This window comes from Eptatretus burgeri, chromosome 4, assembly GCF_056783735.1.
Source record: "Eptatretus burgeri isolate ZD-2024b chromosome 4, Ebu_testis_v1, whole genome shotgun sequence".
In the NCBI taxonomy this organism is placed as follows: Eukaryota; Metazoa; Chordata; class Myxini; order Myxiniformes; family Myxinidae; genus Eptatretus; species Eptatretus burgeri.
In genome coordinates this window covers 141,532,686-141,555,540 of record NC_140964.1, presented here as the reverse complement: position 1 = coordinate 141,555,540, position 22,855 = coordinate 141,532,686, and the positions used below count along the sequence as shown (strand labels likewise).

The window sequence follows — 22,855 nt, the reverse complement described above, 5'->3', positions numbered from 1 at the left end:
CATGTATATGCAGAAAGCCCACGCGCAGGCAGTAACCAGCTCCGATTTTGGAAATTCTTCCTAGAAAAAAAGTTGACGATATAATATCGCCGCTAATGGAAATCGCCTATACGATTATCTCCGAAACTAGGCAAGCTGTTTGAATTTTGTTTGCTGTAATCAAGCCGGGCATTAGCACAGATAATTTATCGCAAACCTGATACATCACAATGACGTCATATTCGTTTTTATGACGTCATCATTAAGAGGACGAGGATCTGAGCTCATTTGAGCTTGTTTTTTAATTGTTATTTATTTATTTTTGTTTGTTTGTTCCAATTTGTACAGGCCACCCCTAAAATGCATATTTTGCATTCAATTTTACAAAATTCCACAAGGCAGCATGCCCCCGGACCACCCTGGTCAGGAGTCGTTTTGCTCGCTACTTTCCTTTTTTCCAAACTTGTGCAGGTTCATCCATGGATATGCTGGATGTACGTTTTCTGTTTCCCTCAATGTATTTTAACGAGCGATACGTGGATTTCAATTTAAATCAGTGATGAGTGTTTTTGGATCAATCATTTAGTTTTTTGGGCGGTACCTCATGAAAAGAAATTGCCGTGAAAAGAGGAAAAGGGAAAAGGAAGAATTTTAATTTGTTTGTGTATTTATTTATTATCCACAGCTGCAATTGATTACTGCAAATGGATCACTCTCCATGTTAACCCAAGTTCGAGTACGATTCAAGAATTAAAGACTGACATGTAAAGTTTTAAAATGGAAATGCATTCTTTGTGAATGACTGTAGAATTGATGAAAGTTTTTGTTCGAACAGGGTGCTTTTGAATTGTACGAGAGACAGTTGTCTGAAGCACGAGCCGCGGACAGCCGTGCGGACGAAGCCGCGGCCTACGCCGGTTTGGCGTCTGCTTGCCGAGCTCTGGGTCAGAATCAACAAGCACATTCTCATCTCACTCTTAATCTGCAAGCCTGTCAGGTTTGTGCCTTTGTTTACTGCATTTCTATTTGCACTTGCTATACTGTACTAGCAGAGTACCCGCCCTCCGGGTGATCTTGTTCCAAGCATGCAACACGTTCTTCTGACACATACCCTTATTTGGGCGGTGTATAGGCAACTGAGAGCTCTGTGTAGGCAAACCACCCCTCCCCCCCAAAAAAAACCTGGGTTACATGAAAGAAGTAAAGACATATGTCCTGCTGATACAGGGTGTTCCAAAAAGAGCCGGACAATCTTGGTTGTTAATATATTTTGAACCACAAATGATACAATGATTTCCTTTTGGTTTATATGATGCAGAAGCTCATGAAGTTTTGTGCACACCATCATTACACTTCAATGTGAGCTCCATTTTTCGCACGTAGGTCATGAAGGCGGTACATTAATTCTTGCCATGTTCGGCTCAAGGCCCTGTCACACCTTGACGATTTAGCCAGCGTATGCCTGACGTATGAAAAATTTGGCTAAAACGCTGGCACACGTCGAATATGTTATGGGTAAGTTTGTATACGTTAAGAGCACACTGGCATACGTCGTAGTACGCTGGCATACATCGTAGTATGCCGAGCTGTTAGACAAATTTTCCATGCTTGAAATTTTTCAACGTATGCCAGCGTATGACTCAAACGTTCCGCATAACGCTGGCCATAAGTTGTAGGCACGTTACGCGATCGTTGCCACACGTCGACACACGTTACTTGTAAGTTACTCATAAGTCGAAACACGTCGAGGTAATGTTTAGTGTACACGAAACTTATTTCTAACCTATGAGTGACGTGTTGTCGGCACATTACACGATCGTTGCCACACGTCGACACACGTTACTTGTAAGTTACTCATAAGTCGAAACACGTCGAGGTAATGTTTAGCGTACACAAAACTTATTTCTAACCTATGAGTGACGTGTTGTCGGCACGTTACGCGATCGTTGCCACACGTCGACACACGTTACTTGTAAGTTACTCATAAGTCGAAACACGTCGAGGTAATGTTTAGCGTACACGAAACTTATTTCTAACCTATGAGTGACGTGTTGTCGGCACGTTACGCGATCGTTGACACACGTCGACACACGTTACTTGTAAGTTACTCATAAGTCGAAACACGTCAAGGTAATGGTTAGCGTCAGTGTTCCAGACTCCCTGGTTTGTTTTTTTTTTCTTCAGTATGACGGTGATGTTGACACTTCGATTTCTAGTGCAGTTATAATATAATATAATTAATCGGCTGCCGCTCAACGATTTTAATCATAACCACGTAGCGTGCCAACAACTTACGCCAGCGTATGCGGAACGTGTGTCATATGCCGAGTACGTTGAGAAATTTTCAACATGCTGAAAATTTGACGTATCCCAGCGTACTATGACATATACCAGCGTACTACGACGTATGCCAGCATGCCTTTAACGTATACAAAACTTACCCATAACATATTCGACGTGTGCCAGCTTGGTTTGGCAAATTTTTCATACGTTGGCATACGCTGGCTAAAACGTCAAGGTGTGACAGCGGCTTGAGACTTCGATGTCTGGTGCGGTTATGATTTGAATCGTCGAGCCGCAGCCTATTAATAGCCTACGCCACGTGATCTTCGGCGATACTCTGCCGCGTGCTGTGCATAAGTTAGACTATCGTCGGGCATAGGTTGTGAACGCCGACAACACGCTAAGCATTCGTTGGTATAAGTTATCTATATGTTATTGAAACGTTCTGTGTACGTTACTAATACGTTATGCATACGTCCAACTCGTTATGAATACGTCCAAAAATGGGAAAAAAACATCAATAGTTCAGCGTACGCCAGCGTTTTACATACATTTTGATACCTTGCCATACGCTGGCTAAAACGTCAAGGTGTGAAAGCCCCTTCAGCATGTTCACGTCCACCAGTGTGCACGCAGCTGTGATCCAAGAACAACGATCCTGCAGGTTTGCTACCTTGGTGTTGTAGACAAAATCTTTGACAAACCCCCACAGAAAAAAATCAAGGGGGGTTATGTTTGGTGATCATGGCGACCAGGTGGTTGGTCCTTCTCAGCCAATCCAGCGACTTCAAATTTTTTCACTCAGGATGGCTCGAATGATGAAGGCCCAATGAGGGAGAGTGCCATTCTGTTGAAAAATGATATTGGGTTGCAGGTCTTCAATCTGTGGGAAGGCAAATCCTTCCAACATGTTCCTGTAAATTGTTGAGGTCACTGTATCCTCCACAAAGAAAAACGGACCCACCAAGCAATCATGGAGAATGCCACACCACATATTGACCTTTGGACTGTCACGTTTGTGTTCAATGACCACATGGGGGTTTTCAGAGCCCCCAGATCCTCACATTGTGCCGGTTGATCTTCCTCAATGCATGAAAGCAAGCTTAATCTGTGAGCATGCATGACCTTTTTCAGGTAATCTTCATCATCCTCTATGCGACTGAGAATTTCCAAAGCGAACGCCTTGCGTTTCACTCCTTCATTTGCTTTGAGTTCCTGCAGAATCTGCACCTTATCGGCATAAAGCTTCAGTATTTTATGCAAAATCCTGTATATAGCGGTGGTTGGTCGTTCCAGTTCTCTGGATGTTGATTTTCCCAGTTGACATGGTGTTGGATTAGTGGTTAGGGTGGCTGGCTTGGGATCTTAGAGTCTTGAGTTCAAGCCCCGTTGGTCCCAGTTCTCAAGTTGATTTTCAGGGACTTTGTTGAAATGATTCACGTACTCTTTCAATGTCTGCTGCACTTGTGCTTGATTGACCGGTACCTTTCTGTTTCTGGCAACGTTCAGTCTCCTTAAACCTCTTGTACCACTTTCTGATCATCGTCCACGATGTTGATTCCTTCCAAACCCTGTACGGAAATTACACTGAACTTGCGTGTCGGATCTCGTCTTGATGAACCATTCGATGCACTGAGCCTTCTCCTGTGGAGTCGCCATTTTCTTTTCCATTAAACCACCAGACCTTAAAATATATCAACTTCATGAGTGTCTGCATCATATAAAACAAAGGGAATCATTGTAACATTTGTGGTTCTAAATATATTAACAATCAAAGTTGTCCGGGTCGTTTTGGAACAACCTGTTTTTCAAAACACCACACTGCACCGGAAAACGTGAGGACAGGAATAATGTATTGTAAATGGTGGACACTTGTAATATCTTCCGACACCTGGAGGCAGCGCTGCACAATACACATTTACATCGAGAATTTGCCTCCCCCTCTGTCCCTCACCCTCCCCCCTCCCCACCCCCTAAGACCACCAGCAAAGATAAAAACACCCTAATACACAGGGGTTCACACGAGTTGTTTTTTTATTAGGTTCTCCAATGCGTACCAGCAGAAACGGTTTGGTACTCACAAAAATTATTAATCTCCATCCAACTCGCAGTGAAGCTGTTCCTCCTCGTGCAGTTCAAACATTTGGGCCGACCTACTTGCTGTGCTCTGGTCACCCTTCTTGGAGATCTGATTCAACCTGCGATGTGCTGACTGCATCCATAGTTCCACTGCAGCCGTCGGGTCAAATGTTTCCTTTGTCATCTCACACATGTGAATGTGCATCAGGGGTCACAAAGGAGAGAAGCTGATAGGTGGGATCTGTACTTGCTTTTTATCACATTGACATGTGAGAACCCCCGTTCACAAGCAGCACTGCTTCATGGCAGCGTAAGAGACAACAACAAGAGCTTGTGAATGTTTAAGGTGTAAATTGCTTAATTGCTCCCTTGAACCCATCCTTGCATTCTCCAATAGTTCGTTTTGTCGTGCTGAAATGTGAGAGAGGTGTGCTGTTGTAAAATGTTGCCAACATCAATAATGTGGTCCGACAAACAGTGAAAATGCACTGTGCACATTTCTTGCAAATCCCTGTCATCAGTTGTTAACCTGGTGTTGGATTAGTGGTTAGGGTAGCTGGCTTGGGATCTTAGAGTCTTGAGTTCAAGCCCCATTGGCCGCTGAATTAGCACCAGGTAGGGTTGACTCAGCCTGTCATCCTTCTGAGGTCGGCGAAATGAGTACCAGTGTGCTTTGTATCCTGTGTCGGAGTGGCGACCCATCCAGGATTGTGCCCAATATCCCATGAGACCGCTTAGGCAGCACCAACCCTCTGCACAGAGTCTGGTCCCAATGGATGAATGGATGGATGGTATAGGGGCACAGCAGCAGCGGCATAGTCGCGACCAAACAAAATGATAGCTGCCCTGCAGCCAAGTTGCGATACGCAAGAAGAAGACGACGATCAGTTGAACAAATGAAGATGAAGAAGACAATGTCCTTGGCTGAGAGATCTGCTCCAAGCGGAACACCAAGGCAGTCGAAATAAGATTCCCCTTTGTTTGACACACTCACAATGCACACAATTTCCTGCTTTGTTTTGTTCATGTCTTCTGATCAATCAAAAATCAGACCCCATAATTTGGCTGATTTCTTCTTTTCTCGCAACACTGATTTAATCACGTCTGTTACAGGATGAATAATCCGTGCTCCTGCTGTATCACTGTGATATACACGTCCAACATTTACTTCAAACCACGTTAAAAGTACAATATCTTCAAAGTTACGAATAGGACGTGCATGCTTGGCTTCATGGAATGCATGTAAAAAAAATGTTTCTTAGTGCTTGGTATTGTTCACAGTTTTCCTCTGTGCTGTCATTATCCATCATTTCACATTATCCATCATTCCGCATTATCCATCATTCCGCATTATCCATCATTCCACATTATCCATCATTCCACATTATCTGTCATTCCGCATTATCTATCATTCCACATTATCTATCATTCCACATTATCCATCATTCCGCATTTCCATCATTCCACATTATCCATCATTCCACATTATCTATCATTCCACATTATCCATCATTCCACATTATCTATTTTTCCACATTATCCATCATTCCACATTATCCATCATTCCACATTATCCATCATTCCACATTATCCATCACACCACATTATCAATCATTCCACATTATCCATCATTCCGCATTATCCATCATTCCGCATTATCCATTATTCCGCATTATCTATCATTCCACATTATCCATCATTCCACATTATCCATCATTCCACATTATCCATAATTCCACATTTTACATCATTCCACATTATCCATCATTCTATGATTCCTTTTCTCTCTCTCTCTCTTGAGACGGTATGAATCGTAATTAACACTCCACCGCACGTCTGCCTTCCCTTCCTCTCACCTCACACTGTCTTCCTTTCCCCCACACCTCCTCGCTCCCCCTCCCTCCGCTCTCTCCTTTCCCCTCCATGTCTCCACTCTCCCCATGCTCTCTGTCCCACCCGTCTCTCCCTCTTCCCCCCTCTCTCTGGTATTACCGTCAGTGAAGCGACGGCTGGTATTTGCTTATAATAATAATAATAATAATAATCCTTACTATAATTCACGGATCGGTGTTTGTTTGTTTGTATGTTTGGCACGCGACTCCTCCTGCAGTTCTGGGCCGATTACATCCAGACTTGTTACATCGGATCATTGTGACCCAATTAGTGTATCAGGGTGTTTTTATCTTTGCCGGTTGTCTTGTGGGGGTGGAGGGGCGGGGGGGGGGACGCAAATTCTCTATGTGCATGTGTATCGTGTAACGACTCCTCCAGGTGAGGGAGGGTATTACAAGTCTCCATCATTTACAGCACAGTCTTCCTGTCCCCACATTTTCCAGTGCAGTGAGGTGAGGTGTTTGGAATTGTAAGCAGTGGGTATGTTTTTGTTTCATGCACATAACCCGGGTTATGTTTTTTATTTTTTTCCTCAACAGAGCTGTCAGTTGCCTATACAGGTATTATATGCATGAAAAGAACGTGTTGCATGCTTGGAACAAGGTCGCCCCTCGGGTGTGGGGGGAGTGCGGTTGGGGGTGGGGGGGGCAGGTACTCTGCAAGTAAAGTATTGTTGCGAATCCGCGCCCGCCGGCGTGCGATCGGCCGCTCGACTCGAATGGCGGCCGCCTCGCCCACCGGAATGGACAATTCTGTTGTGACCCTCTCGGAACAACACCGGGAGCTAGTCACGGGTGGGGGTTTAACCCCATCACGACCGTGCCAATTGCCCACCCGCGCAGGATAGGGTTGCTCGCCAAATTCGATCGACCTAAGTACCTGCGCGGATGGTCGACCGGGCGATCGTACCTCGCCGCAGGCCGACTCCGGACACGAACCGCTTAAGCGGTCCGTTCCGTGCTACAGTGATAACCGAGCGGTGTTATCATTGGCCATGACGGTTCCGATTAATTATATCGGGCGTATTAAGCCCACTACGAACCTTTACGTGAAGCAGGATGCAGGTTCAATTAAAAGGAAGGAGACGAAGCGAAACGGGAAAACAGTTCAACACAATGCACATTTATTCCGTGGCACACGGAAAGCACGTATATACAGCCAAACAGTCAAAATGCACATATAGCAATTAAAACAAAAGCAACAACGACGCAGAGTTACTCCTGACTACGCGCACACACGGCAACACTTATACAGTTCTACTTTACAGACGGTGCCAACACACATCCATACAAAAACCCCGAAAAGAAAATGGTGAGTTCCCTTTGGGGCCGTCGAGTCCCTCTCCCACGTCCGTCGGCATGGTAGGCGAGTCCTCTCCGGTGTGCCTCGCGCCGGCAGGTGTTGGCCGCTCAACACCACGGACGGGGTTTCCGGCGCTATCCCAGCACGGATAGAGGGGGGGGGGGGAAACGTAGTTGCTCGAGGTCGCGGTGTGTGGAATGGCAGACGCTCCGTCCCGCCAGCAGGGTCTCGGGACCGCCCCACGGAAGACCAGGCCAGTGGCCACCACGAAGAGAAGAGCGAGTCGGAAGAGCGGAAGAGGACGAAGAGAGCAAGAGCACCACCCAAGCGCTCTGCCCATGTCCGACTTTAATAGCCCCGGGCTCCGCCCTTCACTTCGCCCCCGTTTTTGGCTCCGCCTCCCCTCGAGCTTCTTGGAGAAGCTTCTCGAAGGGGGTGTGCCCTCACGCTTTCCCTCCACCCTGCTCCGTCCGGGGGCCGAGGGAGTCAGTTTTTGGCTTGGAGCCAGAGCATTATTCCCCCAAAAAGAGGCCCCCACCTTTTCTCACCTTTGACCTTTGACCTGCATCGCTCTTCCGCCACTCCAAAGTGCGGGGAAGTCAGACGGGAAAAACAGGCGGGAAAAATCCACGCGCAATCGTGCCTTCTTCTTTCCCTCCTTGCGTTCTTGACGGTTTCCAACGCGGAAACCGTCGTAGTGTGGACCGTGGAGGATGGCGTTCGTCAGCGGGGGTAGTGGCGAAGATGGTGGTGGTTGTTGTGAGGGTAATTGTAGCGCGGTTGGCGTTGTGGCGTAGTTGGTGGCGGTTGTTGTTTGCGTGGAGGTTTGCGTTCGTCAGTGGAGGTAGTGGTGAAGATGGTGGTGGTTGTTGTGAGGGTAATTGTGGCGTAGTTGGTGGTGGTTGTTGTTTGCGGGTAGGTTTGTCGTTTAAAATAACAATAGAAAAAGAAAAACGGCCATCTCAAAGGATCGCAGCCCGAATGAATCACATAAATTCCCTCTAGACAACGGATTTGGGCTAACTACACATGTACTTAAGAGATATCTCACCTACGGGACCTGAATGGTGGTTTGCGAATTTCCACAACCGTAACAGTATATTAAGAAGAATGAGAAATGGGCACTTTTGGCTCTCTCTCATTTTTGTCGTTCAGCAATGATTCCCCAAGGTTTAATGAGTGTTATTGGATGGGGGAATTCTCCACAGATCATTGGTTGGTAATTTTTGTGGGTTTGTTAATTATATCTCGGTAGATTTATTTTTTTTGAGGATTTATGTTGAGCCAATGGAGTGTCTGGGCCATCCCCACATAAGAAGTCTACTGACTTCTTGATACATTAATTCAACTCTTGAGTTATTTGAGTGGGTACAATCAATAAAACCCTCGGTTTTATATCGTCCCATCAAGGACAGATTTGGAGGGTTGATTCTCGTCCATTTCAAGCTCTCCCCCATTGGGAGTGACAAACTCGAGTCGCCATTTTGGGTGGCTCAGTGTAGGGAGAGGACCAACGCGTCGCTCGATTGACCCCAGACGTACCAAATTGAGCTAGGTGGAGGTGCACATAGTCCCTCGATCCGACTCGGTGTCTCTCGGCCGATCGGCTGCCGAACAGTATAAAGGATTTGATTGTGTTCTTCAGGAATTCAAGGAGAATTACCACATCACAATTGGATTTTCAGATGCCTCTTGTTGCAGAATTATATTTTCCTGCTTGAAAATATCTTTGAATTTCTTTGTTTATTCTGTGTTATTTTATATAGAGGCAGTTAAATGAAGCTTGATGCTTTGTTCCCCCATGGAGCTGTGCTGCAATCTTTATTGAGAAACCCCTTTCTCCTCTGCCTTTAGGAACTCAATAGCCCAATGGCTGAGGCAAGGGCACAAGCACGGCTGGGTGCAGCTTATTCAGAGCTTGGCCGCCATTCAGCTGCCCTGACTTGCTTTTGTGAGCAGCTTGAGGCGGTGGAGAGGTATGAAAGGGAAAATCGAGGACGGGAAGGAAAAACAGGGGAGAGAGCCGCAGCACTCGGAAACCTCGGACGTGCACGTCTCTCGTTAGGACTTTGGGAACAAGCAGCCAAATGCTTCAGGGAGCAGCTAGAGCAATTGGACAAAGATGGTGAGGACAAGGAAAGGCTGTTCACATGATATTGATTTCAAGCTTTTTACTTGAACAGTCTTTTTGAACATCACTCATTTACTTCCGATGTCGTGTCTCTGAGATAACCTTTTCAGGGTTTCCTCTATTCATATGACTCTTATTCACTGAAGCAGAGTTAAGGGTGCGACCGAGCTTGTATTTACACGGTCTCGTGAGACCAACACCTGCACACATGTGCTTGCTTCTTAACGCAGAAAGAGAGGTGTGTGTGTGTGTGTGTGTGTGTGTGTGTGTGTGTGTGTGTGTGTGTGTGTGTGTGTGTGTGTGTGTGTGTGTGTGTGTGTGTGTGTGTTTGTATGTAACACCTAACATTTTGTTCCATATTGTGTTGTACTTCTATTCACTTTTTTTCTATTTTTATTGTTAACATCGAGGTCTTTGCCCCCATAGATGATAGTTGGAATCATACATTGATTGAAAACTTTCCTTTGCAGACATATTGGTAAGCTACCTCTTATGATGTTACTGAGTTTGACCTCCCGAAATAGGTATTTCATGTCTTCTCTGAAACTACACACATGATTTCGATGAAACTTGACCACAACCTTCATCACCCATGATGTAGCAGAGTGTTCACGGCATAAAAAAAAAAATAATAAAAAAATCAGGGTCTGCCGGGTGTTTGAGTGACTTTTTAAATTGATTTGTAAAAATTTCTTAAAACATGTTTTCACTTTGTCATTTTGGCGTATTTTGTGTAGATCGGTGACAATTTTTTTTAATTTCATCCATTTTAATTCCAAGCTGCAACACCACAAAATTCGAGGGGTGTGAATACTTTCTGACGGCACTGTTTATGTATTATAGCACAGCACAACACGGTATTCAAATACACTGGGCATTCCCCGTGTCACAATGCCTTTTCGGGTGAGGTCTCTCGAGTGTGTTTTTATGCATCGCTGACGAAGTCACTACAAGCATTATGTTTTCGGGTTGACGTCCATGTATATGCACGTCTGTCCATGCTAATTTTTTCTGTTTTCTCTGTAACCACTTATCCGATTGACAGGAAGTTTTCACCATCATTGTGACGACTCATGCGGAATGTTTTAATGATAATTATGATGTCATAGGTAACATGGTTTGGCAGCTACAAAAAAAATTTTTTAAAGAATAAATCTTTAAAAACTCCTCCAGAACGGCTTGACAGATCGAGGGGAACCTTCACTTACATGTTCCCTAACCCTTGGGGATACTGGGGAGTTCTTGAATAATTAATAGGTCACATGGTCTGACAGCCACCTTGGATTGCCATCATCATGAAAATATTTCTTTCTCTTGAACCTCTTCATCAGTCGACGTGGAATGTCACAATTATGATGTCGTAGTCATGGGGAATGTATGTTTTTAAATTTCAACCTGATAGGACGCATGGTCTGGCAGTGAGAATTATTTCATATTTTGAATCTAGGTTCAGGGATTTAAATACAACTTGGTACAGGTATGTAATATGGAATAGGCAAAGCCTAGAAGCGAACGTAGAATTCTTCTTCCATTCGCTTCTGACTTTACATAAAACTTGTTCACAACTGTATACTTGCCAACTATACCGTGGTACATGTAAGCGCCGCACAGCTGATGATTTTGACGCAATTTCCGGTAACTCGGCCTGGATTCGGGATCAGCGAACAAATAATGTAAATCACGATTAAAAAATATTTTTTGATGATGCGGGAGATATCTTTATTAAAATTAACTTTGGGGAAAAAATAATTGAATAAATAAATAAATAAACGATCACTTCTGGTCAAGAATAAAAGAAATTAAAAGTTCCGGAAAGAGTTTCAAAATCACTCCCGGTAATGTTAAATACTTGTCAAAGTGGACATCTCTCTGGCTGTTATCAGAGAACCACCTCACCGCCGTCGAGTCTGGCATTTCACTCAAGCCGACTGGCAGGGTCTCCGAGCAGCCATCAAACTTACAGACTGGTCTCCTATCACTACTTTCTCAAACATCAACTCATCCTGGGAATTCTTTCAAAGAAACTTGCTCTCCCTCATGCACAGATTTATCCCCTCTCGTGTTCAGTTGTCTTACCCTTCCTCCCGCCCTTGGTTTACTGAAGCTTGTGGCGAGGCAGTTGTCCTGAAACAACTTGCCTTTGCCTCATGGAAAGCAAACCCAACTGAGGGCAATCTCAGTATTTCCACAAAGCTCGGAACAAGTGTGTATCTACCCTCAGGAGAGCCAGAAAACAACATCTTTCTCATCTCAAGTCTGAACTCTCAAACCTCTCTCCCTCCTCAAAATCCTGGTGGCGTTTAATCAAATCTGTTTCTGGTGTATATTCCCCCTCCATCCCCTCCCTTACCTCAAATGGCCGCACTGCTGATTCCACACGTGATAAAGCTGAATGTCTAAACTCGGTGTTTGCAGCTAAATCTTGTGTCCTAAACCCATCACTATCTCTACCCACTTTACCCAGTCGCACCCAAGTGTCCCTGGACTCTGTATCCTTTTCTCCTGACAAGGTGGAGAGCTTGCTTTCAAACCTCGAGTCAGATTCTGCAACCGGTCCAGACGGCATCAGCCCACGTGTCCTCAAAGCCTGCTCTTTTGCTCTTGCTCACCCTCTCTCTGTTCTATTCACCCTCTCATTTGCCCAAGGTCATCTGCCATCTGCTTGGAAATCTGCTAACATCACTGCCCTGCATAAAAAAGGTGCAAAAACAGATCCCTGTAACTACAGACCAATTAGCCTTCTCCCAATCATCAGCAAGGTGATGGAATCCATCATCGCTTCAGACATGAAATCCTTCCTCTTCTCCAATGGCTTGATTTCCAATCATCAATTTGGTTTCAGACCAGGTCACTCTACCCTGGATATGCTGCTTCTGCTCTCCCATCAATGGATGGAGGTCCTCAATGCCAGACAGGAAATCCGAGCCGTATCCCTGGACATATCACGTGCTTTTGACACAGTCTGGCACCCTGCCCTACTCACCAAACTCTCTTCCCATGGTATTCAAGGCCATCTCCACTCATGGCTCGCAGACTTCCTCTCCTGTCGCAGTCAACGTGTGGCCCTAAATGGAGTTCTTTCATCCCCTCTTCCTGTGCAGGCTGGAGTTCCTCAAGGTAGCGTTCTGGGCCCTGTTCTTTTTCTGGTTTTCATCAATGATCTCTCGGACTCTCTGGAAAATCCTCTATTTCTCTTTGCTGACGACTCCACCCTATGCCGTACCATCTGTCATCCCTCAGACCGGCAAGCAGCAGCTTCTTCACTCACTGCAGATCTGGATAAAATCACAAACTGGTCCAACACGTGGAACATGTCTTTCAATCCAGACAAATCTCACACTCTCACTATGTCTCTTCGAAAGGACCGTTTACAAAACCCCCCCATCCACTTTCTCAACAATCCTCTGGAAGAAGTCTTTTCCTTCAAGCTTCTAGGTCTCACTATCTGCCATGACCTTTCCTGGGAAAGTCACATTTCCAACCTCGCCTCAAAAGCCAGTCGCCGACTGGGAATCCTCCATCGTGCTAAGTCCTTCCTGGGCCCTCTTGAGCTCCTGACCACTTACAAAGCTTTTGTCCGTAGCCTGATGGAGTACTGCTCTCCCCTCTGGGCTGGTGCTCCTGCCTCCCACCTTTCTCGGCTTCACGCTGTCGAAACCAGGGCATTTAAGATCATCGGCATCTCCCGCAATGAAGCTGAGTCTTTGGGCCTCTCACTCAATCACCGCAGGTTGGTCGGTGGTCTTTCTGTCTTCTACCGACTCCTCTCCAGCCTTGCCCCCCCTGCTCTCTCTGCGATTTGTCCCCACCACATTTCCACAGGGCGCTCAAGGTCCACCAACAACCCCCTTCTGGTAAAACTACCAAAATCACGAATCACTGCTCATCTTCACTCTTTCATTCCTCTTTTTTCCCGCCTTTGGAATAAACTTCCTCACTCTATTCTTTCCCATTCTTCCCTGCAGGCTTTCAAAACAGCTGTTCACCACCACCTCTTATCTTCCCCCATCCAAATCCTCGATCTTTTCTACCCCCGATAATCCACCCAAGCCCTTCATTTCTCCTGCTTTCCTTCCTGAAAATCCCTGAAATGTCCATCTTCTCTTCGCCATGTTCCCCGTCCCATCCCCATCCCTCTCCCTTCCACAGTTCACCTAATGTGTCTGTTCCCCACTGTTTTGTCCCTTCCACTCCCGCCCCTCTTGTCTCATGCCTCCTTGCTGTGAGTTGTGTGTTAGCTCTCATACGAACCTCGACCAAGGTATACAAAAAAAAAAAATACAAAATAAACACTTCCTGTCATGAAAAAAATCACTTTCGGATGTATAAAATTAACTTTGGGAAAAAAATAATTGAATAAATAAATAAACACTTCCGGTCATGATCTCCCGGCATGCATCATTCCCCATGATAAAAACCGGAAACAAAAAAAAAAAACCAGAAACAAAACAAAAACGGAAGCAAAATGGTCATAGCCAACGACACGGATTCATAATTGCCAGGGTATTGTGTTGTTTTGTTGTTTCCTATTCTCTCATGTGCACGCGTTAAGTAATATTCACAAGATAGAAATAAAACCCAATCGTGTTTATACACTGCACAGCGTTTAACAACAACCGGAAGCAAAAGGTCATATCCAATGACACGGATTCCAAATAGCCAGGGGTATTGTGTTGTTGTTGTTGTTGTTGTTTCCTATTCTCTCACGTGCACGCGTTAAGTATGAAGCTCACTGCGTTCGCTATAATGATGTAAAAATGTGGGTGGGGCATATCTGGCAACGTCGAGGAGTGCCCCTCCAGTTATTACTTTATCTTGGTTCAACACGTTTTAATCCCTCCTTTTATCTGTGTCCAAACAAGACCGTGTGAACAAGTTTCCTTTGATTGTTGTAAAACTTTCGTTTTTATTTAAAATCTTGGCGACAATGAAATCTCTCCCCACAAAAAAGAAGGAAGCAAAAATTAAACGTCAACACAAACACGCAAAAAATGAATGTAAAATGGTTCCGAAAGGAAAATCAAGCACCTGTATGCCAATGGTCATAAATGACTACTTTCAAACAAATGCCTAAACACAGCGTGCCGTACAGTACCCCCATCCCTCTCACAGGAAGACAGTAAATGCATCTGTCTCCACTGATCTGGAAATGATTAGACTCTGCTCTGATAAATTGAACCTGTCCTCATTCAATCCATGAAAATCCCACAAACTCACCCTATCGCGTTGGAATGATCGTTAAAGGAACCCGCAAGATCTACTTCCTTCGCCATCCACTGAAAGAGTTTCAGTCTCTTGAACGACTTTTTTTTTTTTTTTTTTTTTTTTTTGTATACCTTGGTCGAGGCTCGTATGAGAGCTAACACACAACTCACAGCAAGGAGGCATGAGACAAGAGGGGTGGGAGTGGAAGGGACAAAACATTGGGGAACAGACACAGGTGAACTGTGGAAGGGAGAGGGAAGGGGATGGGACGGGGAACATGGCGAGGAGAAGATGGACATTACAGGGACTTTCAGGAAGGAAAGCAGGAGAATTGAAGGAAGTGGGCTTGGGTGGATTATCGGGGGTAGAAAAGATCGAGGATTTGGATGGGGGAAGATAAGAGGTGGTGGTGAACAGCTGTTTTGAAAGCCTGGAGGGAAGAATGGGAAAGAATAGAGTGAGGAAGTTTATTCCAAAGGCGGGACAAAGAGGAATGAAAGAGTGAAGATGAGCAGTGATTCGTGATTTTGGTAGTTTTACCAGAAGGGGGTTGTTGGCGGACCTTGAGCGCCCTGTGGAAATGTGGTTGGGACAAATCGCAGAGAGAGCAGGGGGGGCAAGGCTGGAGAGGAGTCGGTAGAAGACAGAAAGACCACCGACCAACCTGCGGTGATTGAGTGAGAGGCCCAAAGACTCAGCTTCATTGCGGGAGATGCCAATGATCTTAAAAGCCCTGGTTTCGACAGCGTGAAGTCGAGAAAGGTGGGAGGCAGGAGCACCAGCCCAGAGGGGAGAGCAGTACTCCATCAGGCTACGGACAAAAGCTTTGTAAGTAGTCAGGAGCTCAAGAGGGCCGAGGAAGGACTTTGCACGACGGAGGATTCCCAGTCGGCGACTGGCTTTTGAGGCAAGGTTGGAAATGTGACTTTCCCAGGAAAGGTCATGGCAGATAGTGAGACCCAGAAGCTTGAAAGAAAAGACTTCTTCCAGAGGATTGTTGAGAAAGTGGATGGGGGGGTTTTGTAAACCCTCGTGTAGTCTACAAGGCCTTTGTTCATGGCTCAATGGACTACTGCTTTCACCTATTGGCTTCTTTCCCCAGCATCAAATATCACACTCCTAGACTCTGTGGAATCTAATATAACATTACCCTCAACTTAATTGACATCTCTCATGACAAGGCCGAAGCCCAAGGCTGTTGTTCTTCCATTGCCGACATGTCGGTGACCTCTGTTTTTAATGCCCCCCCCCCCTAATCTAATTCATCTGCTCTCTCAGCTCTCCAATTCTCCCCAGCTCTTCCAATATGCATGCTCTCTTCCATTAACCCGTACCTGCATTCTAAATCCCCTGCAGGCTTCACCGGAGGACGATAGATTTGCTCTCCATCTGTCTGTTCATCCGTTCTACCAGTGGTTTTTCAGACTTTTTTTCCCGTACACTTTAACATATTCAACTGAAACTTTGTACATTGCTTTGTTATGATAAGTTACAGAAGAAGTTTGAGTTTCAAAGCGTTTCGTCAATTTTCACAGAGTTATGTCCTTCTTGGACTTAGAAAATGTCACATCGGTAGGGGACATGCATTGTAAAGCAATTCTCACTCTTGTTATAAATGCGAATACATTTTGAGGGACATGAAGGTACTTGCATTTTCGCCAAATCTTTGTACATGTATGACGGAAATGTCTCTTACTCCTCCATAATACAAACAGACACTGAGAAAGTTGAACGATTAGCGATTGTATAATTGCTGCCTGTTTTTTATTTTTATTCATAGATCTGACACAGCGGAGAGTAAAAACATACGAGGATAAAAATAGGAGGCATTTCTCTTTTCAAGGGCAAAGCATGCAAAGAACAGCAAGCCTTCAAGGAGAAAATGAGAGGATGAGCGAGAAAGCGAGAGCATACAGGGGCCTTGCTTGTGCTCTCAGGTTTGTTGGTCAGATTTTTTTCTTTCTGACATTTTCCTTTACAGTGTCTTATTCCATCCATTTTTTTCCACCTTGTCATGCTAGATTGCCTTCTAATTATGGGGGGGGGGGTGAGGGGTTGTTTGTTTTTAATACAATATTGAGGCTCGTCTGCTTCAACTCGTAAAATACCACCTCCTGCTTCAGGACAGGCAGGGTTCTTGGTTTGTTGGTGTAAACTTGACCTTTGGCAGCACCCAAAAGGAAAAAAAATCCAATGGATTCAAATCCGGGCTGTGGGGCACTCACTCATTGGCTGTACCCAGGCTGGTGACACAATTTTCAAACAGCTGGTGGAGCAAGTTAATGGTTTCACCTGCAGTGTGTGGTGGCCAGTGGGGCACTGTCCTGCATAAACCTGAACCATGCAAGTCTGAGTTGGTTTGGAGATGGTAGTTGAGCGAGATCAGTGTGCAGTACCTCGCAGTACCGCTCGTCGTTGACTGTCACCGTCTTACCCTTGGCATCCTCGAAGCAATACAGTCCCAGCATAGCTCATCTGGCAATCGATGCAGAGAAGCAAGTGGAGTTGGGGCCCTTGAGAGACATCTCAGACACCTCCTCAGCAGGCTCAGCACCCCAGAAGATGTTGATTGTTCATAGCCCCATTCAAATGGAAGTGTGTGTGCCTCATCACTGAAACCGCAAGAAGTTGATCCAATGTGAGTACCTTTCCATTCGGTCACTGAACCGATCACAGATTGTTACTCGGCTTGCCATTTCATTCAGAGTTAGTTTATGCCTTACAGATATGATGTAGCGGTAAAGCTTGAGTTCAGAAGTGAGAATGTGATACATAGATGAGGCTGATATCGCAGTTATTGGGAATACTGACGGTAGAATTTCTTTGGACTTTCGACAGCAGAATCTCTCACAAGATCAATGTTCCCTTGGTAACATTTGACGGGTGGCCACTGTTGCCTTTATTTTGATTTTTCACGCTTCCATGTACTTGAAAGTGCTTCACAAACTGCTGAATGCTCCCATTGGAAGGTCCATTACATTCATTATGGGTGTGAACATTGTAATACTGACAGTATCATCGGCACACCTGTCCAGAGGATTTTGTCTCAAACCACAAAGTCACGATTTTCACTTGTTGTTTCACTGTGAACACCATAGTTGATGTAGGGTCCTACTGACTACTTGTTAGAAATAGCATACCATCTCGACCATAACCTGCAAGAGACAAGGGTATAGCATTAAATACGACAGAATATCAGGCTTTTCAAATGGTCCACTTTTTTTTAAAACACTCTGTACAAATGCTGCGCAATACTGTTTGTGTTTTCCAAAAAAAATCTTTGGTTTCTCTTTAATAACACAGAAAAAAGCTGTTTACATTTTGATGTTCCACACGTGATATAAATGAGGGCTTATTAGTGCAAATAAAAGAAAAGGGGTCATTGGAGTAGAAATTGCAGAAGTTGACAATGGTTGGTTGGGAGGTATTTGGAACCTGGATATAATGGTGTGTTGTACTCATCCCCAGCCGCAGTGAAAGATACCTTATGATGACAAATTGTGATTGTGTGAGCAAAGAGCACTCAATAGGATTTCAAGCAAAATTGTATTTTGTTTCCTTTTCTTCTTTTTGAGTGTGTATTTTATCATATATGTATCCCTTTATTTCCATTTTCCACAGATCGATGGGACATGAAGAAGAGGCTCAAGTGGTGCTTTCTGATTGGTTGGCAACTAACCATAGCCATGCCAATCAATCACAAGGTAGTTGGGAACAGGTGAAAGTAAAAAGCAGATGTATATATAATATGTATATGTCATGTAATATGTATATGTCATGGAATAATAATAATCGTGTGTGTGTGTGTGTGTGTGTGTGTGTGTGTGTGTGTGTGTGTGTGTGTGTGTGTGTGTGTGTGTGTGTGTGTGTGTGCAACATATCACATATAATGTGTATATAATATGTATATGTCATGTCTAAAGTGTGTAGATATTAAATGTATAATGTCACGTATAAAGTGTGTGTGTGTGTGTGTGTGTGTGTGTGTGTGTGTGTGTGTGTGTGTGTGTGTGTGTGTGTGTGTGTGTGTGTGTGTGTGTGTGTATGTGTATGTATGTATGTATGTATGTATATATGTATATATGTATATATATATATATATATATATATATATTGTAGTAGATTTTTCGCCCGTCGGCGTGCGAGCGACCACGTCTTGCCAATAGTGGCCGCTTCGCCCACCGAACGGACAATCCAGTCGCGGCTTTCCGGATCAACGCCGGAAACCAGCCACGGGTGTGTTTTCAACCACACCACAACCTTGTCCGCACTCTACCCGCGTGCTACAGCGTCCGATCGCCAAATCTTCGATTTACCTAATTATTCGCGCGGGTAGGTTACCGAGAGATTGTACCTCAACGGGACCGCTTGGAAACGAGCCACTTAAGCAGCTCACTTCCATTTGGGATAACCGAGCGGGGTATTATCGCACAGTCCCGTTGGACCCGATCACTTTACCGGCTATTTAAAAACCAACTATATTCTGAGTGCAAGATGGGGCAGTTCAATGAGGGAATGGACGCAACGAACAGGTTTACATTCACACAAGGACATTTATTATAATAAAGCACGTATGCAATTAAACAAGGCAAAACATGAATGCAATTATACAAGCAACAAAAGCACGACAAAAAAACTACGACCGTCTATACGAAATGCAATGCAAACATTTACAGTGCACAAAGCACTTAACAATTTCCTACTTATTAGACAGGCCCACGGACACACGTACGTGCACACACACACCCATGAAATGGTGGCAGAGGCCTTTAATAACGAGCTCCAGCTCGGAGGACAGGTGAGCTGAAACGCAGAACCTATCTCGAACCTCTCCACCTCGTGTGGTCTTCAAGTTGTTCGGACCCGGGCTCCAGCGAGATCGAGCTGGATCCAATCGCCGTGGGACGCGATCCTTCCCGAGCTCCCGCAAATCCTCCCGTGCTTCTCAACACGTGCTGGTGAGACGAGGCGCTGATCCTTCCCATCGATGCGTCGCTTCCCCGAGGAACCACCTCCAAGAAGAGGTCGATGAGTCGCACCAAACCAGGAACCAAAATGGAGAACAAAGAGCTCCACAAACCAAGAAGAAGAAGAAGAAGAAGAAGCCACCATTCGCAGCTCGAGCCGAGCTACCGGCTCAACTTCCTTCCAAAACAAAGCAGATCGAAGCAAAAAGCTCTCCCGAGCCAAGCAGAAGCCGAAGCTCACTGAACCACCAAAACAAAAAGCCTCCAAAAGGCCTCCTCCCGAGCCAGGCCTCAGCCGAAGCTCACTGAGCCAGCCGAAGCAAAAAGCTTCCGAAGACCTCAACCCTAACGCAAGCCAAGCAGGACCCGACGGTCTGCTGAACGACTACTCTCTGCCGAAGCAAAAAGCTTAGTGTGGTGTAGTCATGCCCGCGGGGAGGGGCATGATGATGATGCATGATGGGCGTGATGGTTGGAGGAGTGGTCGTGGGGTTCGGCGAGGGATATGAGGTGTGCACGCCGTCTGAGGCGTGGTAGTAATACTGGAGTCGGCCGGCTCGTGAGTGTACCGCGTACGGAATAAAGGAGAGCCGCGGGCACAGTACGCCCTGGCTCGCACTCGTGCAACACAGCCCGGCTCGACTGTTCCTCCGCTTCGTGTCTGCCTGCTAAGCATCTCCCAACCCAGTACAGTACAGTGGCGACGAGGATCGGCGGATCGACGTGTGTAAGGGCGGCAAATGACCCGTGCGGTTCCAGGCTACGGAGCCAAAGGTCTCGCCGGCGCGAACATGGCAAAGGGTCGGTGCATGGCAAACGTACGCGTGCCCGCCTTCGTCGGAATCTACTTCGGCCACGTCGAGTGGGCAACGTTCGTTCATTTGGTTCATTTTCTTGTTCGTTTTGTCGAGGATACGCGTTTCGGCTCGAACGCGGCGTTGGACGTCGCGCAAGCTCTGGAGAATATCCGAGGTCTCGATGGTCGGGACACAGCAGATGGTCTAGGGGTCATCGCGATAGGCCAGGCACGCACGGCCATGCGCACGGTCTGCGGCGCGGGTCGTGGGCGAGCGTGGCAATGCAGTCACTCGGACGGCGGTCTGGGCTCTCGAGGTCGTCTACGGTGTGTGGGCCGAGGGTCATCGCCCATTGTTACGGTCATAGATGGCGGTGTGCGAGGCGATCCTTCCGTCCCGCGTCGAACCCTGCTTGCGATTGATCCGGAAATGACAAGATCAGTGGCAGGGGGGGGGGAAGTGAGCGAGGCACGGATCGGGTGTCGAGTTGAGTCCACTCGTGCTGGCCGCGCATCGCATTCGGCTGTGCCGTGCAAATTCACGGCAGAGGAGCATCCAGCACGGTTCAGAGATCATTTTATTTCTGGTCTGCGAGCAGCCATTGACATTGTCTGCGAGCAGCCATTGACCGACATCACATTCGACTCGGCGATCGCGACTGGTTCATCTGTCGAGCAGACACCGGTGACCGCGCAAGTCCGCGCGATGGCTCAAGTGCCGCAGGGTGCTCGCACGCCTAGCGGTGCGGGACGAGAGCGCGCACCGCAGCACGGTCGCACCGGGAGCGAAGGGGCACCGCAGCACGAGCGCACCGGGAGCGAAGGGGCACCGCAGCACGAGCGCACCGGGAGCGATGGGGCACCGCAGCAGGACCCCAGTGACCTGGAGATCAGCCTGCAGCCGGGGCATGATGATGCCGGCGAGCCGGAGCAGGAGCCGGGCTGTGTTGCACGAGTGCGAGCCAGGGCGTACTGTGCCCGCGGCTCTCCTTTATTCCGTACGCGGTACACTCACGAGCCGGCCGACTCCAGTATTACTACCACGCCTCAGACGGCGTGCACACCTCATATCCCTCGCCGAACCCCACGACCACTCCTCCAACCATCACGCCCATCATGCATCATCATCATGCCCCTCCCCGCGGGCATGACTACACCACTCGACTCGTGATGTGGGTTGTGGGTTGTTGTTCATGGCATATGTGTTTTTCCTTGCTCTAGTGATGCAGTTTAACGTTGTTGAAATAAATGCCAGCAGTTCTCATGTAAAAGTGGATGTGGCGGAGATCAGTCAATGGGAGTTGGATTATGGTCAATGTGATGTGGGGGCGAATAAAGAAGGTTTGTTAGCCTCCAGTTGCTCCAGGCCGCAGGTAATTGCTTTGTCATGTGCTGGGATTTTATCAGAAAAGCGCGCTGTACGGAAAAATGAATTTGCGATGCTTCGAATGTTATTCCTATTGATTTATAACGAGCTTATGGTTGAAGTGGGGTTTAAATGGAATTACTACTGTCTAACTGCCGTGTGGGTCTCGGAGATCGACTCGGGGCCGGGACTCGTGCGCTGGTCGGCGTTACCCCCACCTCTGCTTTCAGCGAGGTCAGACGTGCCTGGCGCCTGGGGCGTGGCTCTCTGGGTGCGCTCAAGGCCGTTTTGGCCATGCGGTGGAATCTTAACTGATTATGGTGCATGAAGGTTGGGGAGTATTTGTTGCTTCCGGCAAAGGGTGCTGTTCAGCGCCCCACCAAGGTCGGTTGGGTCTGGCGGTGGCGCCGCGGGTTCCAGACAGCGGGGGTCCGGCCTCGAAAGGTTTATCTGTTTCAGGTCTGCCTGGGGGCGGGTTTGCTGAGTCGTGCTGCTGTGCTTCTCCAGTAGCTCGCTTCCACGCATTATATGATGTGATGTGCTATTATACTTTGTTATTTTCATTTTATTTCCATGATTATTATACGAAATCCTTCGTGTTCTGCATGCTTCTTATAATACTGATCATTTAATAATCATACTTTTAGGAGGGAGGAGTGTGGTGTAGTCATGCCCGCGGGGAGGGGCATGATGATGATGCATGATGGGCGTGATGGTTGGAGGAGTGGTCGTGGGGTTCGGCGAGGGATATGAGGTGTGCACGCCGTCTGAGGCGTGGTAGTAATACTGGAGTCGGCCGGCTCGTGAGTGTACCGCGTACGGAATAAAGGAGAGCCGCGGGCACAGTACGCCCT

The 22,855-nt window shown here is 46.6% G+C and overlaps 1 protein-coding gene across 11 annotated transcripts in view; it reads left to right on the top strand.

Annotated features, from left to right (window-relative positions):
- Positions 1–22,855, top strand: part of LOC147029264 (uncharacterized) — a 104,356-nt gene that overhangs the window by 29,879 nt on the left and 51,622 nt on the right. For 9 of the 11 annotated variants that reach the window (XR_015057856.1, XM_085880196.1, XM_085880192.1 and 6 more), the window contains exons 9-12: positions 815–976; positions 9,391–9,661; positions 16,653–16,809; positions 18,494–18,576. Coding sequence is in view for 10 of the 11 variants with exons in the window: in XM_085880196.1 (XP_085736322.1) it covers positions 815–976; positions 9,391–9,661; positions 16,653–16,809; positions 18,494–18,576 (673 nt within the window). In the remaining variant the exon portion in view is untranslated. The remainder of the gene's footprint in view (positions 1–814; positions 977–9,390; positions 9,662–16,652; positions 16,810–18,493; positions 18,577–22,855) is intronic. The other 2 variants (XM_085880193.1, XM_085880197.1) reach the window with 1 other exon arrangement.